This window comes from Daphnia carinata, chromosome 1 (genome assembly GCF_022539665.2).
Source record: "Daphnia carinata strain CSIRO-1 chromosome 1, CSIRO_AGI_Dcar_HiC_V3, whole genome shotgun sequence".
NCBI lineage: Eukaryota > Metazoa > Arthropoda > Branchiopoda > Diplostraca > Daphniidae > Daphnia > Daphnia carinata.
The window spans coordinates 5516774-5535527 of record NC_081331.1 but is presented as its reverse complement, the minus strand read 5'-3'; the positions used below and the strand labels follow the sequence as shown (position 1 = coordinate 5535527).

At 38.9% G+C, this 18754-nt stretch overlaps 4 protein-coding genes and 1 long non-coding RNA gene across 5 annotated transcripts in view; 2 read left to right on the top strand and 3 right to left on the bottom strand.

Moving 5' to 3' along the window:
- Nucleotides 1-18754, bottom strand: part of LOC130690870 (trypsin-1-like) — a 66472-nt gene that overhangs the window by 24079 nt on the left and 23639 nt on the right. The gene's annotated exons all lie outside the window — the stretch shown is intronic.
- LOC130691412 (uncharacterized) lies at nt 403-1740 on the top strand. The gene is made up of 4 exons (XR_009001221.2): nt 403-578; nt 641-740; nt 804-986; nt 1058-1740. It is a non-coding gene; the product is annotated as an uncharacterized LOC130691412 (long non-coding RNA).
- Nucleotides 5157-9722, bottom strand: LOC130691103 (symplekin-like). Its single transcript, XM_057514010.1, has 15 exons — nt 9571-9722; nt 9309-9505; nt 9014-9247; nt 8485-8953; nt 8197-8415; nt 7897-8064; nt 7500-7833; nt 7220-7433; nt 6710-7147; nt 6465-6643; nt 6220-6407; nt 5858-6151; nt 5593-5769; nt 5417-5521; nt 5157-5358 (listed from the first exon to the last, which is right to left on the bottom strand). The coding sequence occupies exons 1-15, from the start codon at nt 9613-9615 to the stop codon at nt 5290-5292; spliced, it is 3330 nt and encodes a 1109-aa protein (XP_057369993.1). The 5' UTR covers nt 9616-9722; the 3' UTR covers nt 5157-5289.
- Nucleotides 11469-13045, top strand: LOC130690878 (rhodopsin, GQ-coupled-like). Its single transcript, XM_057513744.2, has 6 exons — nt 11469-11604; nt 11693-11852; nt 11967-12156; nt 12222-12354; nt 12428-12694; nt 12762-13045. The coding sequence occupies exons 1-6, from the start codon at nt 11497-11499 to the stop codon at nt 12978-12980; spliced, it is 1077 nt and encodes a 358-aa protein (XP_057369727.2). The 5' UTR covers nt 11469-11496; the 3' UTR covers nt 12981-13045.
- Nucleotides 14119-17989, bottom strand: LOC130690849 (BTB/POZ domain-containing protein KCTD3-like). The gene is made up of 13 exons (XM_057513715.2): nt 17784-17989; nt 17387-17706; nt 17148-17319; nt 16956-17071; nt 16792-16885; nt 16563-16720; nt 16420-16473; nt 16135-16344; nt 15953-16069; nt 15732-15880; nt 15478-15670; nt 15320-15416; nt 14119-15264 (listed from the first exon to the last, which is right to left on the bottom strand). Exons 1-13 carry the CDS (start codon nt 17834-17836, stop codon nt 14826-14828), a joined length of 2172 nt encoding a protein of 723 aa, XP_057369698.1. The 5' UTR covers nt 17837-17989; the 3' UTR covers nt 14119-14825.

The following is an 18754-nucleotide window of genomic DNA, read 5'->3' as shown; positions in this document are numbered from 1 at the left end:
AAATGGTAAGTATAAACATTATTATATTGGTTTTCAATTATTAATTATTGTTTATTAGATCAAATTATGAAGCTGCAGGCCCAGTTATTGGAACAACACAAAATATTAGATAATAAAGCTAAGGATCGTAGGCCTAACACGTAATGATTCTATTTATTTGCTTTTATTCATTCGTGTTTTGTAGCTCAAATTTTGAGTCTTCAAGCTCAGCTAGGGGAAAAGAACAAATTGGAATGGAACAGTTTCCAAACAGTGAAGGAGGTTTTTCAAAACTCATCTCTAACTGAGCGTGAGGATGAGTTGGCATTAGGCGAACACAGCCAGGTACCTAAACTTTTCAAATAAGAATTCAAAATAAGTATAGAATTTTAAAAAACAATTATTTATTGCTTAGTTATTCAGTCCACCACCTGACAGTGTGTTAAATTTAAATTCTGTTAGTGCTGCACTAAAAGAATCGTTAGTAATAAGCTCATGCAGTGAAGGAACTGAACAATTGTGGGAACGTATTTGGGCCGAAAATGGGTGTGGTACAGAAACCCAGAAATGGCACAAGTTCAACATGAAACATGGATTAGGTACTTTTCGGTTTTTTGTCTATCGAAAAAGTATTTTTAATGCTATTATTTTGCATTCACAGATTTTAACGGGGGATCAAATCAAGTCTGGAAGTGTTACAGGATGGAAGAGTGAGCCTACAGATGAAAAAACACTGAGAGTGCATTACCGTAAGGTGTGAGGTAAATTATTAGAGTTATGCAAATTGCCTAATGAGAAGTACCATCTTGTGTTAATGAATCCAGTACAACAGCAATCCTTTATAGTTCTGTCACAGCTAGAAGCCTCAAATAATTCTGCTTCTCTGTCTAAAGAACAACTTGTCCTTTACGTTCAGAGTGTTGGGGAAACTGGGTACTTAAATGGCCCTAAAGATGTTTTAATTTTGCTGCTATTGCAGAGATGAACATCATACATGGACTCTTTAGGTATGAAAGGATTTTTCTTCAAATAATTTTGAATTTATGACGAAGAATTTCTCCTCCTTTTTGCCAACCAGGTCTTATCTACCAAAAAAAATTTTATCCAATAGGAAAGGATTTTCATGTACTGGGAACACAACTATCAACAATGCAACATTCTACAGGTGCTAGTTTATCATTCAAGAGCCTTATACAATGAAGTTAATCTGCAATTTGTATGTCCTTTCCCAAGCTTCCACCAGAAGTTGAATCTATGAGTCATGTAAGTTCCATGATCAACAATTGATGTGTTTAACTGTGTTGTTTTTCTTTTCTCAATATAGGTTAATAGTAACATTGGATCTGAAAAGATTCTTGGTTGGGGCAAGACACTGAATAAATTGTATTGATTGGATGGATGACATGACATTGCTATACTTAATTCGGATTCCCCAGACGGTATTTGATATTTAAAAAATTGAAGTGCATATCTGGGCTCCCTTCTTTTCTGAAGCCCCGTTTCCCCTTGACTCATAATAAGCCCGTAGGGGGTCATGCCCCTACTGTACGGTATATATAAAAACAACATATACCGAGGTTTGGAGGGCTCTGGCCGGAAAGGGGACGTGGGGTGCCGCTTCGTCCGATGATGTGTTCACGGAGGGTGACGTGGCTGCCCACAAATCCGAACTAAAGGTTAATCGCTCCTGTAAAAATGTTCCAAATCTTCAGCTCTTCTTCCGGCTTCTCTTAGCCAATCACCGGGTAATCTCCCCGGTGGGTCAACAAGGCAGTGTCTCCCCCTGCCTGGGTTGACGGCAACTTTTGAAAGGGCTATTGTGCCTTTTAAAGTTGCAAAAATAATTGTAATGTGCAGAGAATTGTCAATAAATTTTTTTTATAAAATATTTTTTGCAAAATTTGTTTCTTTCATTGTCTTTGTTAACTGTATTCACACATTACAATTATGAACTTTTTTTTTTTTGCTTTGCTTTACTTGTTTTTATCACCTTTGATGGTAAGCATTGTTTCCATTGGTTTATCGTTTATCTGTAAGCATTCTATTATTATCCAGGGATCGAACCCTGGATGTTCGGCATCCCGCGCCGATGCTCTACCAATGAGCCATGAATCATGTTATGTCAAGTTGTCTTTTTACTAGTCACTTGTGGACTTGCATTTACACTTAGAATAAAAATGAAATGCAATTCTGCAACATACTCTTCTACATTAATTCTACTTCATTTTAACACATCTATTGAGGTTTGAACCCAGGGTAACAGTTGTCGTAGCTAAACGCTCTACCACAGAGCTATGAACCTTTTAAATGCAATAGAAAGATAAACATATAATTGTGAAAGACTGCATAAACATCCTAGACGATAACATATGATATGCGATAATAAAATATTTAGTTATATCTCGTGGCTTAATGTTAGAGCATCGGCGTTGCACGCTGATTGTCTGGGGATCGGTTCCCATACGAGTAAACAAAATACAAAATTACTTCAAAAAATATCCAGATACTACACGTTGTTCCTTGAATCTAAGTTGAAGAATTGAAAGAGTGTAATAAATAAAATTGAATACTTACAGATAAACGATAAACCAATGGAAACAATGCTTACCATCAAAGGTGATAAAAACAAGTAAAGCAAAGCAAAAAAAAAAAAAGTTCATAATTGTAATGTGTGAATACAGCTAACAAAGACAATGAAAGAAACAAATTTTGCAAAAAATATTTTATAAAAAAAATTTATTGACAATTCTCTGCACATTACAATTATTTTTGCAACTTTAAAAAGGCACAATAGCCCTTTCAAAAGTTGCCGTCAACCCAGGCAGGGGGAGACACTGCCTTGTTGACCCACCGGGGAGATTACCCGGTGATTGGCTAAGAGAAGCCGGAAGAAGAGCTGAAGATTTGGAACATTTTTACAGGAGCGATTAACCTTTAGTTCGGATTTGTGGGCAGCCACGTCACCCTCCGTGAACACATCATCGGACGAAGCGGCACCCCACGTCCCCTTTCCGGCCAGAGCCCTCCAAACCTCGGTATATGTTGTTTTTATATATACCGTACAGTAGGGGCATGACCCCCTACGGGCTTATTATGAGTCAAGGGGAAACGGGGCTTCAGAAAAGAAGGGAGCCCAGATATGCACTTCAATTTTTTAAATATCAAATACCGTCTGGGGAATCCGAATTAAGTATAGCAATGTCATGTCATCCATCCAATCAATACAATTTATTCAGTGTCTTGCCCCAACCAAGAATCTTTTCAGATCCAATGTTACTATTAACCTATATTGAGAAAAGAAAAACAACACAGTTAAACACATCAATTGTTGATCATGGAACTTACATGACTCATAGATTCAACTTCTGGTGGAAGCTTGGGAAAGGACATACAAATTGCAGATTAACTTCATTGTATAAGGCTCTTGAATGATAAACTAGCACCTGTAGAATGTTGCATTGTTGATAGTTGTGTTCCCAGTACATGAAAATCCTTTCCTATTGGATAAAATTTTTTTTGGTAGATAAGACCTGGTTGGCAAAAGGAGGAGAAATTCTTCGTCATAAATTCAAAATTATTTGAAGAAAAATCCTTTCATACCTAAAGAGTCCATGTATGATGTTCATCTCTGCAATAGCAGCAAAATTAAAACATCTTTAGGGCCATTTAAGTACCCAGTTTCCCCAACACTCTGAACGTAAAGGACAAGTTGTTCTTTAGACAGAGAAGCAGAATTATTTGAGGCTTCTAGCTGTGACAGAACTATAAAGGATTGCTGTTGTACTGGATTCATTAACACAAGATGGTACTTCTCATTAGGCAATTTGCATAACTCTAATAATTTACCTCACACCTTACGGTAATGCACTCTCAGTGTTTTTTCATCTGTAGGCTCACTCTTCCATCCTGTAACACTTCCAGACTTGATTTGATCCCCCGTTAAAATCTGTGAATGCAAAATAATAGCATTAAAAATACTTTTTCGATAGACAAAAAACCGAAAAGTACCTAATCCATGTTTCATGTTGAACTTGTGCCATTTCTGGGTTTCTGTACCACACCCATTTTCGGCCCAAATACGTTCCCACAATTGTTCAGTTCCTTCACTGCATGAGCTTATTACTAACGATTCTTTTAGTGCAGCACTAACAGAATTTAAATTTAACACACTGTCAGGTGGTGGACTGAATAACTAAGCAATAAATAATTGTTTTTTAAAATTCTATACTTATTTTGAATTCTTATTTGAAAAGTTTAGGTACCTGGCTGTGTTCGCCTAATGCCAACTCATCCTCACGCTCAGTTAGAGATGAGTTTTGAAAAACCTCCTTCACTGTTTGGAAACTGTTCCGTTCCAATTTGTTCTTTTCCCCTAGCTGAGCTTGAAGACTCAAAATTTGAGCTACAAAACACGAATGAATAAAAGCAAATAAATAGAATCATTACGTGTTAGGCCTACGATCCTTAGCTTTATTATCTAATATTTTGTGTTGTTCCAATAACTGGGCCTGCAGCTTCATAATTTGATCTAATAAACAATAATTAATAATTGAAAACCAATATAATAATGTTTATACTTACCATTTTTTTGTTTTATTATCTTATCCATTTTTCAATTGTTCCTCCAGCCACGCGTTGTTCTCCAGCCACGCTACTCAATTAACTGCTAATGGGATACAATTAACTAAAATTGCTTACATGCCTGTAATAACGAAACCGACTGATAGATGGCTACGGGTAGAAAAAAGAGAAAAAAGTGCGATTTTTTTTTTTTTCCGCCATTTTTTTTTTTTTTTTTTTTATGTAAAACGGATTGCCATATATCGGCCTTTTTTCCGTTTCACTGCTATCGCCATCTACCTCAGATGTATAGTTAATTCTCTATATATACCCACCGAATATTTCCGCTGCATCGAACTAGCGCTGTAGCGTACTGGCGCGCTAACATTGCGTCAAATATTCGGTGTGTTTCAAAAACGATTTGCTTAATTTTAAAAACAGCAATTTTCCCGGAATCAGCATTCAATTTTGAGTATACCCTGTGATATTCAACCAATTCCGATGAGTGTCAGTTTTTTCAGAAAAAAAATTTAAGCCCGACCGAGAAAAGTCGGGCTTATTTAGTCGGGCTTAAAATTTTTTCTGCTTTCACTGCATTACAATTAAACTTCCGAAAATTGCATTTGTCTTGGCTAAGTTTTATTATACGTTTGTTTTTTTTATAAGAAGGAAATAATACAAAATATTCTTCATTCCAAGCTCTGGCCATCCATCATCATTGAGCTTGTTTTAACTTCAACGAAGGAATGGTTAGGAATCCCCAGGAGCGGGTGGTTCGATATCGCCATGAAAAGTAGACTCAATGGGTTCAGGAGATCCCTATAACGAACTTAACTTGAATGGACTGTTCAAATACTACGTTTAAGAAATCACCAACCGCTTCTTTATCTTTTGAATCCTCGTTGTGTAGTTCTTCTGCTTCCGCTTGAAACTGAGCAATCCCATTAAGAACATCCATCGTAAGCTTGGGAATATGCATTCGCTACGGGAGATAAATAAATTACTTTTTAACTTCAAACAACAGAAAAATTAAACAAGAATACAAATACAAACCTGATTTTCGGTGAAGGTCATGACATGCTCCACGAGTGGAGTCTTAAGATCAGGGGATGTATTTAGTAATTCTTGAAGAAATTGAGGAGGAAGCTGAAGAATAACGGCAAAACTTTGCGGCTTCGTCCTTTGGCAGCATTTGATGAAACCTTCCCAGACCTTCTTTTGCTTCCAAACCTATTAATAAAATATTTGTTTCGATAAATAATCCAAAAATAAAATTTAAAAAAATCTAGCATACACATTGTGTTAAGTATCAGTATACCTGTTTGACTATCAACCTTTGCAGTATGTTCATCACAAATCCTGATAATCTCGGATACAGGGATAGAGACTGCAAAACAGTTCTCATCAAAAGTGTTGGCAGTGGATTTTGATCCATGAGTTGTTGCATAACAACGGCCAACACCTCCTGCGTGTAAACTCCTCGTTCCATAAAGCACATAGAAGTTGCTTTCATGATTGTTTTCATGTCGCATTTGGTGCTGTCAATATTATGGAGAGCAATTAAAAGCTCCGTCGGAGACAACGGGCTAGGATACGTGACCGTCGTGTCTCCCTTTACATACAAATAGTGAAAATGGCAATAAAGATCATTAGATAGTGTCAAAAATTTCTAAAATTTACCTGAGTGCCCAACAGACGACTAAATACTTTTTTGACGACATCGGGATTTAGCTTGATCAATTTTGGAAGCACAGATAGGACTTCTTTTTTCCCAAGGCCATTGAGGACGGGAATAAGAAAACGAACATCGGGGACACGTTGCTGATATATGTTGCGCACATGCTCAACTAAAGCAGGGCTTGGCGGATCTACAGAAAAAGTTTACAGGATAAATTCTTTCTGAAATGCACATTTCTGCTCTTTACATTTATCAGTGAGAATATGGATGATCCTGATGAGCAGAGTTTCAGCCCCTTTAGGACACGTTTCGACCAACTTTAGTAATTCTGGAGATTCCATTCCCATGCCTTCCACGGGGCCTTCGACCATCCGCAAGATTTTTCTCTTGATGTCGGCATTTGCTTGGACATATACAACTGCCAGTCTACCAATCAGACCAAATCATTTCATTAGGACTAACTTTGTTTGCCACGTGAAGAATTTGACTCACTCATGGATCAACTTGTGATTGGAACGAAGCACGGCAAGGAACAGATAGAGACAGGCTTTGATAATCTCTTCGGTCCAGGTAGTGACCACTTCACTTCTGCCCTTTTCAGGCCCGCAGAGGAGCGCTGGGGGTTCCTCTAACAACAAAAACTTGAGGCACATTAAAGCGTAATCCTCAATTACGCGACGGAGGGCTCCACGGTCATATAAATCGGTCAGGCAGGAAAGAACAGCCGAACGAATAGTTTCATTTTCGTGGCTACTGATTTCGAGCAAAACATTCAGGTAGATCAATTGCTTTGATGGACGGTGAACAAGCTGGCGAAGAATTTGGATGGAAATATCCACCAACTTAGCGTCCTCACATAACATTGTTCGCAATATCGAGACTCCTTGTTCTGGAATGTTTGGCGATTCGTGGAATAACCGGCTCAGTAACCTAACACAAAAAATTTATTTAAAAAATGGGAAAAATCGGTGAATTTGTCATTGACCAAACACTAATACTTACACTTCTCGCTCTTTTAAATCGGATTGTTTCTTTAACTCGTTCACTAAAGAGCAAAACACGTCGGTATAACTGTCAACAGCTGCGTGACGGAACTCATCTTTTACAATAGACGATTGACGACAGAAACCCATAACCATAGAATATTCCTCATAGAGCCATGAGAAGGCGAGTTCAATTCGCAAGCGTGGATCTGCCATAATGTACTCTAAAACGACTGAATTTTCATATCCAAGAATGAATAAATTTTCATCATGCATCAAAGTAGAAATAAGTAACTTACGATCTTTGAAATCTCCCGAAAAAAGGGTCGCTAGTGAGGCCAAAATCTTTTGCCTATTCGCCGCTACGCCACCTAGCATGGCAGTTCGTTCGGCTTTCAAGACTCGCTGAAGCGCAGAACGAGCCATGGATTCGTTCATTTGTGGCGTCAACGGCTTCGCAATTTCTGCTAGTTTTAATGCTCTTTGCCTTGCTCGAATTTGTACTGGAGGTTGAATTAAGGCCACCCCAGGTTTAGCTGACTCGGGATCTTCCCCACCTCGAAATCCTGGCGTTATTACAGCTGCACCAGGGATATCATCCATGTCATCATCCTCGTCTTCAAAATCATTGCCCTGGGAACTTTAGGAGTCAGTATCTGCATACATGTTACTTTAAAATATTGAGATATGAATTACCATTTTTGGAACATAACCGGCTTCTGCAACTCCAGGTCCAATTCCGGCATTTGTCATTTGAGAAGCCATGAGACGAGCTATGTGTCGAATTTGGCTTTGTGTTCCAGCATCCGAGATAGGTGTATAAATAGAGGGAAAATGTGGAGGCATACCGCTGGTAATGTGAGGCTAGCAACAGCGAAAGGATTATATATATATATATATTAAAAAAAAAAAAAAAAAAAAAACTTTAAATAAATAAACAGGCTAAAAGAAAGCTTTATAGATTGTGGAATAGGAATTGGGATCGAAAATGCATACCAGCGTCTCCATTACGAGATCGACAGCTCCTTTTGTCGTGAGCCGTTGTACGAGAAACTCTTCCGTAATAGCAAGAGCTTTCTGTTTAGTATTCTCGCGAACTGGAATTACTGGATCAGCTTCTATCTTTCTTCGTTTAGCTGCTGGACCGCTTTTGGAATCTTCCGCCCGCTCAGATCGTCTTGGATGCTTCGCTATTTCTTCAGCGGTAGGCAATACCTCGAAGTAAAATTGTTACATAAGTTTATCTAAAAATTGCATTAAAAGGAAAATGATATTACTACATACTTTATTGATTTCTTGCGGCGTGGCACCCAAATCCCCAAGAAGAGTTTTTATGTTGCTGCTGCGTTCAAACGAAGCGGGATGTTTAAGTATTGCCAATAATTGCAATTTCAAGTGTTTGCGGACTGAATTCACTTGTGATTTGGATAAAGTCGGGGGTAAGTTTGCATGCAGCATTTCCATGGCCGTTACGATGCGATCCAGGAACTGAGGCCGACTTTTTGCTATGTGAGTAAGTGAACCCATACACGCCATTAGGTTTGCACTGCTTATGTGTGCGGAGCCATGAAACTTCAGCAAATCTTCAATCATCAGCTGCGCTTCTTCTTCCAATTTTCTGGGTCTGGCAACTTTAAGTGTTAGTGGTACCTCTTCTAAACTAAATTCGTTTTCTTTGCGCACGCTATCTGGTTCAGGATAGGTTTGTGATACAATAATCATTTCATAGAATTTTACAGCTATCGTTCTTACTCTACAGCCACCAGATTATTTGATTAGTACACTATGGGAGCCTAGATTTTTAAAGGTTTACCCATCATTGTCGTGATCAATCATTTTGGCAATCTGAGATTTCATCTGACTGAGCATATTCCATGTCCTCTCCATAAGCTCAGTTACAGAATTTGCTCTTGCTAGCCATAGCAAAGTAGTTTTATACAGCTGAGTCAAAGCTTGAATTACACGTTTTTGCACAGCAATTGATGTGTCACCTAATAAAAGCTGTAAACTGTGCATGACTTTACCAAGCAACTCCGGATCTACTTTACTGTAAAACCGATACACTAATTTATTTTACTTTATTTTAGGAAACATTAATATTTTTATACCAAGCTTCTTCAATGAAACCTACAATAGTTTTTCGAACATCAGCTGAACGATCATGCTGAAAAGCAGTGATTTCATCCACAAAGTTATCCAAGAGTCCAGCTTCCTGGTGGATGATCAATTCTTGAATTTTAATTAGATGATCAACTCTCGATTGATCACCAGCATCTGTAGCTGCAGAATTCAAAAGTTCTACAATCTATATGTTTTCAAAGAGCACTGTATTAGATGAAAGCCAAAAAATATGAATAATTATCAACCAACCCTTTCTTCCGCACCAGTTTCCTTTTCGATTTTCACGCGTTCCATGTTTTTCTATTCTTTTTCTTTGAGAAAAGATAGTTTACATTGACAGACTTTATAATATTAATTTTTAGTTAAATTAAAACAAACAGAACCATGCACAGCGGCGACAGACCACAGACGATGCAAAGCTGAAAAAAGCGATTCGTCTGCACAACCCTAAGTATCGATTTGTTATTATTACATTTTTATTTCATATATATGTATATACATACATTTTTTTTTCTTTTTCTTTTTTTTTTTTCTATTTCCCCATTTGAGCAACACACGAGGAGAAAAGAACACGGACATTCACACTATCCCGGTCTACCGCAATGTTACTAGCACTTCATGCTAGAAGTCTTCTGTGTATGAATTCTTTTGGATACCGTACCATGTATACTGTACCTAGCATGCTATTGCTTCTTTCACTCTGAAAAATAAAGGCGTCATTCACGAAAAGTTCAATGCATCTTTTTTTTCGATATTCATATAACACCCCGACGAAGCGATCCAACGTCTAATGAGCCGACAATAGGTCGGCTTTGATACGTTTCGCAGCTTATCGTCGAATATGAGAATATCTATTCTTTTGTCCTATTGTCTCCAAATCCTATTTAACTTTGGCTTATAACGACATGTTGCGGCACAGGGTTTTCTTGATCCTTGCCTTCAGTATGTAACTTCCAACCTCAAAGTTGCAAGTTGAAATAATAAAAAAAAAAGTTTTTAAAGCCGTTAAGACTTAGAAAAGAAACAAGTCTAAATTCTTTCAAAGTCTTAACATATTTTTTTTATGTTTTTAGAATTCTTAAACCTAAGAATAAACGACGGAGTATGCTCACTTGGATGTGCAGTGGCTGGCGATTAGCAGTATAGTGCGTTCTTTTTGTTGTGTTTTACTATCTCTGTATGCTAAGAAATTTCAACTTAAGTTTCGCCTCTTAAGATATTCTCAAACGTAGAATCAAAAGTCTATGTATACTTCGAATCAAATGTTAGTTTGACAATATTGGCAAACAAGGAAATATTTCTGTAGTCAAACTGCGATGAGTTAAGAGATAGAAATTGTTTCTGACAAGATGCAATAAGGAATACTAAGAAACCTAAGGACCTATGCGAGCAACCCAACGAAGCAAACTATGGAAGCTCTGTAAAGGTATTATAAACAATACAATAATGTCAATAAACCAAGTGAGATCACATTGGTATCTTTTGATGGAGATTCCTATGTGAGATTTTTCTAATCACAACCCAGAATTATGCGTGTCGTTATTACAAAAATTCCTAGAGAATGTGGGATTGCACGACGACTTTTCGAACAAGAATTTTGTGAGGTGGTGTAGGTTGCTCAGCACAGCCTACCAAAGTTACGTCTATTAAAAAAATGGAACGATTTCAAGATTTTAAAACTTGTAACCGTCTCTGCAAACGGCAAGAATTTGTCTTCTTATAGCAAATATTTTTCTAATTTCAACCCAAAAGTGCGTAAGTTAATGATGGGATATATCCTTTTTTCTATTTTGCGTGGTGGACGGTTCCCAGACGAAGTTCTGACAGTCCCTTACGGTAGCCCTTGTTAAACGACTTAAGCGCAACAGAAAGGGCACCAGAGTTACGTAAATGGCATAATTTACCGTTAGCCTACGTAACACATAACCAAGAGCTGTACTCAATTAAATCAGTTATGGTTTACGGAAGAGGAATTCCAATCAACACGTTATTAGCTTCACGAAGACAGCTATTGAAATTTACAGATGTATAGTATGAACGTAGTCTGTTGCTTAACTTGCACGTGCGCACAGGAGTCGAAGAGAAATTTAGGCTAAGCTTACCTTGCTACTGCTCCCTTTTCTCATAGAAACAACGGAAATTGTTGACTGTTCCGTAATACATCCAAATAACGCGATGGAGGAACATTGGTACAACTTGATTGCTGCTGTCTTGACAACCATTGCTGTAATAGGAAGCTCAACGAATTTAGCAGTCATCATTATCGTTGCCAGGAACAGAAAGGTAAGGTTTGAAATCAAACACAAAATTAATAGTTTTTTTGTTCACTTACGCCAGAAAAACCTTTAACATTAAGGCTATTTTTGTACAGTTGTGGAATAGGCAATGCATGTTAATTGTCAACGTTGCTTGCGCTGATTTTTTTAACGCAACGTTTGGCATCCTGATGCCTCTGACTTCGTCAATCCACCGCCAATGGATCTTCGGTGACTTGGGTTGCAATTTCTATGCTTTCGTGACAACTGTTGTAGGTAAGCCTAGTGGTAGATTTGAAATGAGTCGTCTTTGAATTCAACAAAACCATTACGCAGTATGATTTTACAAGAATGTGATATCAGTGTTTAACTTATGATTGCATACGCCAGGGACCGCTTCTGCCACCACTTTAGCTATTTTAGCGCTAGACAGAGCACTTAAGATATGTCAATCAACATGGATAGTAAAACTTCCAGAAACACGGCTGATTATTGTTGTCCTCTGGATCTACTCTTTCATTGTCTCGTCACCACCATTGTTTGGATGGGGAGACTTCATTTTGGAAGGCCCAGGCATAAGGTAAAAATGCGACAAAAGCAAATCAAAACAAATGTAACTTACTGTACAATAACGTTCATCGGCAGTTGTTCGGTAAACTGGATGTCTACCACATGGAATTCCTTGTCGTACATCACGTTTTTATTTACGATGGGATTCCTTCTTCAGATTCTCATCATATCAATTTCATACGTGAGCATCCATTTAGCCATTCGGCAGGTTGGCCCGATTCATAAAGAATTATTAGGTTGCCGAACGAATATATTTCGATGCAAAATTATTCGTTTTGCAGATCACGTCAACTGGGGAAAGTCAAATAGTCACCGTTGCTAGAAGAGCTGAAAGAAAGGTGGTCTGCATGTTGACGCTCATGGTGGTTTGTTTTCTGATTGCATGGCTGCCCTACGCGCTCTTCGCTTTAATCAAAGTATTCCACGCCGTCCTTGGGAGTTCCGTTATGCTGATCGATGTGAACGGCATAGGTGGCTACGTTCCTGCCCTTCTGGCCAAAACCTCCATCACCTACAATCCGGTCATTTACGTCTTGTTTAACACTCAGGTGAGAAATCGGATGAATACGTATCCATTACATGGAGAGAAGTCAACTAATGAGGGGTCAACATCAGATCAGTCGAAACGGACCTCATTTTCCTTTTAGCCAAGCAAATGTCGGTGAACCTAATAGGACGACTGGAAACACCCATCAGGTCACCATTACTCAGCCCGGTGATATTGACTTACCGATAGTGTCCGGTGTCGCTGAAAGTCAATTGGTTTCTATGCAAACCGATGCCGTTTCATCTGAAGGCAGCAGGAGAACACCGCTAAGTAAAATTAATCAGTAGATTCCATCATTCGATACATGTCCAGAGTAGTTTGGTTGATGTTAGGGGTCACAACTATCAATACACATCTCTAACACTTACGAAAAACAGAGTGTTGCTCGATAAAAGATTTCTCGTATAAAGATTAGTTGGTAAGACTTACTTCCTTGATCGGTACGTGTAATCTTTTCCGAAAACTTCGATTTCTTCCATATACTACTGAGAGACAGTTTCTTCAAAACAGGTGCTCAGTCACGAAAGGTTTCATGGAAGGTTTTTTTTTTACCGTGACCGCTAGCATCTTCTTAGCTCTGGGATCTTATTCAATTTCTTTTCTTCACTGCTGGAGTTACAAGAATAACGGCCACTGAAAATGCAGCCCTTCAAGTCCAAGATCCAATATAGGGGGGATTGACGTACCACTGTAGACGAAAAGAACATTCTATCAATGAAGTCGACAAGATTCGATTGCCAATGTACCTTTTGCATTGTAGTATAAGCCAGATGAAAAAAAGGAAATCAATCCGCTGTTTGTAAATGTACGGTGATCGTCCTCTTTCCGCTAAATATTTCAACATTTTTACTAGCAATTTCGACGGGATTTTCAAATTTTTTAAGTCCGTTATCCACATTTTTGAAGGCTGATTACCATGATTTGTAAGTAAATACAATCGATACAACTAATAATGAATACTCTGTCATTGTTATTTTTGAATTCAATAGTCCCTAGAATTAACAAGATGAAATTTGTATCAGGTGATGTGGGTGATTGATTTTTCCAAAGCTGAAAACCTACTTTAGCGTAAATAAACTCTACTACACATGGAAATAAAAGAATCGAATCAAAAACTGTAATATTTGGGAGTTCCTCCTTACCCGCGAAGAGCACTCGGGACAACGTCCTGGTGTACCTGCCGTTGGCTTGGCGACACCGTCATAGGTTAAACATAATGGATCTTTTCCAAGACCAGTTACCAAGGCTTTGATTTATATAGTTCGTTAAAGCCGCTTTCTTTTTACGGCCATGGTTTCTGGTAACTTTTCATCCTCATGTTACTTAAAAAAAGATTTATCTCTTAATACGCGAAGCTCTACATCTACTCTACCCGTCATACCTTAAAGAAGAGGTTAAACAAAAGATCACTGAAACTATCTGGGATATCTCGGTAACCTTTTAAGGTGTTTATAAAGATCATTCTGTATCGCAAGAAACAGACAAAAAACAAAACAAGCAAGAGATAGTTTTTAAAATGGCGATCGCCGAGCGTTTGCTGCAAACGTATGACAACAACGCAAGAGGGAAAAAAAATAAAAAACGCTTCAGCGGAATAAACGTAACTTTAATTTGGAAGACAAAGACGTGCATTCGGTGGCTGAAAACATTGTTTTAGAAGCGCACGATCACCAGCGATGGCAACATGATAAACCAATTAGCCCTTTCCGTGGATATGGTGCAAGGTGTTATTAATACGAGATTTAATCATGTATGGGGTAGGGGATATGAAAAACGCAAGACGCCAGAATGTCAGAATTGCGCTAGAACGGCCCCTACAGTAATACAACGCATACATTAATCGATAAAGTGGCTTATCTAAAAGTCTGCGATAGGTCAAGCGTCGAAATGGAGAAATAGGCACAGGAGTTGCAATATGGAGTGCTACTAGTAAAAAATACGTGACCGTTTGCTTTCCTAAAATAACACGAGAAGGGCATTGATTCTACTTGTACCTTCATATCCCAAACATTTGTGACTCAAAGATCTATGAGATACATCCGTACCAGATCAAGGGATTTCGACGCATAAGTACCGGACTCGGTTCTTAAGGAAAGTTTACTTACAGAGTACAACGTGCACATAGCCCAGTATTAATGGTCACCATCACCAGAGGGGGCCAGACGGCAATCCGCTTCAGTGTCATCGTGATGGGTAGCATCGTTGTTGGGACGTTGTAGTTGTAGAAGAAGAGGTACATTGGCTGCCTTAATTCTTGAGTGGCCGTGAAGATAGGCAGCTGATAGACCGGGATTGGGAGTAGGGGCAGGGGTGGATCCACGTGAGGCAACCACTTCACACTGTTCCAGAGCACGGACCAATTCAGCGGGTGTAGGACCACCTACTTGGGGTGGATCTCCGCGGTTAGAGAGGTCAAGTGCCGTGCTTAAATCCCATATTTGGACCACGCCATTTGAATGGCCGGTGAAAAGAACTCGACGAGGACGCGATCCCATTCGGCTAGATCCTTCACATTCGTGCACGCAAAAGGACGTGATGATTGTACCATCGACGGATTTGATTACGCAAACCCTGTCGAGTCGACAATAAGACATGGAACCTATTATATTTTAAAATAAGAATTTACCGCTTTCCCGTCGACGCCAAACGAACGTAGAGTTCATCACTGTCCGGCACAATTTGTTGAACAAAGAGTTGTTCGTCATCTTGCTCTCCGTACGGCCCTAGAGATGTTAAGGTAATTATGCCGAATTATCGTAGAGTATTAATGAATATTTCTCCAACCGCAATCGCTCCGTGAAGGACTAGGGCCATTCGAATAACCGTCGTACTCATCCAGCGATAAAACTTTGAAGGATGAGACTGGTGTAGAGCCAGGTTGAGTGGATATCATCCCCCTGAAGCGCGTGACGCTCCAGGTACGTACGTGATTGTACTCGCTACAGACGGAGACTAGATACTTTTCAGAAAGCCTCACCTAATTTAAGCGAAAATGTTTTTTAAAAAAGGGTTAAATTAAATCAAATATCTAATCACACTTTATTGACAGGTGAGCGATGGACAGTGAACGTCTGAAAGAGCTGCGGACCATGACCAACTGTTTCGGGATGTTGCACAATTACTCTTACTGCCCCTGAACTGGTCCCATAGGCGATCTCTATCCAATTTCCGCACATGCCTGTGTGATCTGTAAAATATTACACTACTGTTACGATCAGGTTCTTACGAAACGAAAATGAAGTGATATAAGGTATATTACTTGTTTTAGGAGTCAGATAAACTGAGATAGAAGTGATGGCCTCAGGTGTTGGATTTCGATACAGTTCCGTGACTAAAAGATCATTATCCTTCATTCTCAAAGGAAATTTTTGCATATCTGTGATAGAAGCCGGCTCACATTTACTAGGCTACTATGGCTATCGAATGACGGTATCATCTCACCAATGTAACATATGGATCCGTTACTACATCCTAGAAGAAGTAAAGAACCAGCAGTGTCATAAGAAGACACCGGAGTGACGTCTTGGATTTGCCAATGTTGAGTCATCGAGTGCCATACTCCAATTTTTCCAACCGGTGGACGTGAAAGAGCTACTAGTTGGCTACCGATGAAAAACAGAGATTCTATCGAGACATGCATGTTGAACGTTCCTGGAACAAACGAAGAGTGCGAAAGGCAAATTAACACTTCGAGTGAAACCAAAAGCAACATAAGCAACTGGGTACCTATGTCATTGCGCTGGCCATCATCTGTGACCGCCCACAGTCGAATTGTGGTGCCTAATTGTAAAGAGTATAGGTATGAATTACTGCCAGTATTACTGCTATTCTACATCGATTACTACAAATCAATTACTATATAATATTACCTGACGCCAAAGCGACCATTTTAGTTTCAGATGAAGGATTTGGGGTCTGATTTTGACCCCCGCTACTTGTCATCCGTGCGTTTAGAGCTACGCGGTCAATTTGATTCTCCATCCAAGGACTGGTAAATACGAGATGCCACCCACCAGCGTCTTTGAATCTATAAATAGTGAATCAATGATAATTGGACTTTCAATTTGTGAAAATGAAACCTTCAAACTCTGCCGTTACTTGTGACAAGTTATCATGTGAGCATAGGCAATCAAGATCCAGTTATGGTGGGCTTTGATGAGATTCACTCGCAGAGGATCGATGGATGATCGAACTAAATATAGGGGTTGACGTAACAGTCAAACTCAAAAACAAAATTACAAGAAATGATAGTAAAAATTTACCGTGTAAACCTCCAAACCATGCAGCCAATTGATTGTGACTCCCGGCTGCTGCTCCTGCCTCTTGTCTTCGTAAAGAGTTCCATCGTAGATCCAGAGAAGAAGACCGAGAATGGGTCCTAATAATTTATAGCTTAGAAACTACCATGTCGAATTTGTGCCCGCACGGATTTATAATTCAAAAATAAATCAAACCTGTTCATGACAATGTGACCATTTCTTGAACTACTGGTGCCTCGCGGGGGCACCAGCGCTCTGAGATCTAACACAGACTGTCTTGATGTGTAATTTGCCTGTTGTTGCATGCTTTCACTTGCAATGCTAGCTTCCCCACCTCTATTAGATCTTGCATCTGGAAATGGAACACCTAAATAGAACAATAGATAAAGCCTGCATTCAATCCTTCATAATTAAAATTTGAATTTCAGAAGTACTGGGTGGATTAAGGCATCCATAGTAAAGAACATTGCCACAGGATGAGTGATCCAGTTCTTGAACTAGTTTTAGTTGTTGAGTGAGAGGAGTGATTCCATAGAATTCTGCCTCATGCACAAGTCCTCTGATTCCACTATCAGTTTCAGGAAGATGAATTTCTTTGGTACGAAGGTAGTTTAACACATGTGTGAATAATGTAGGGTCTCTGTCTACAAAAATGGATCCCTGATCATCCACGAGGGTGTTGATCCTGCCACTCAAAAGGGATGTAAAGAAGGTATCTGGGATCCACGTTAAAGTTTGGCGAGATGTACTGAAACTGAAACAGCCCGGAAAATACGGCAGATTGGATGATGAAGGCGCTACTTATATTTGTATAACCAATCAGAAACTTACCGAGTTCCACCGACATTCAGATTTATGATCTCGCCAAATTGATTATCATTCATTTTGTGAAAAAAGCTGGATGCTTATGTGTTTTAAAACACTGGTAATTTTACATGGGAAACAAAACAGTAAAACAGTGGCAGCAAATTAATTTGCAGCCGGAATTCAGAAAAGCTAACTGTCAAAAGCCGACAAATGGATCTGTTGTTTTCCTTGTTTCCAGTCTCCACGGCATCTGTCGGCCATCCGTTAAAGTGTTTGATAAATAAATTCAACTAATCGGGTTTGGATAAACTGAATAATAAGTTGGAAAAATATTTCCCCCTCCACGTTTACGAAAGGACTCAAGTTAAAACTAAATAGCAACAGTACGTTGTCAGAGGAATTTAAAAATGTGTGCGTTAATAATTAATAGCCTACAATAATTGTATGCAACATACCCATCACGTAGATCGTTCACTCATTTGCGAAAAAGTGTTGCCACTTTTGCATTGCAACGAAATCCGAAAATGCAATGAAAAAGGGACAACATCCTCTCCGCCGACAATTTTATTCTTCGAATTAGCGTCAATGTCACCATTCAGTACGACGGACAACGGCAGACGAGGCAGTGCTGATCGCCGAGGAACGGCTGAACAAACATAATCATAATAAACAGAATTTAAAAAATTCTAAATCTTGATTCTGAAAGAACATGTCTTTGAAGGTAATTTAAAGGCAAGAATAGTGTATGATTGAATAACATTCCAATGTAACCTGAAGCGAATGCTTATCACAGCACATTCTTGTCGATGTATCCGACGATCACGTCAGTTTACCGCAAAACGGAATCATACAACATTAGATTTTTATTTACATTTTACTTCGCTGTTCTAATGTTACGTCATTATTGCTAATGCTGTAATCTGTGTACAGCATCCAGTAAAACCATTCTTAATCAACAATCCCCATGTTTCTCAGACACAGGAAAGAAAGAAAAC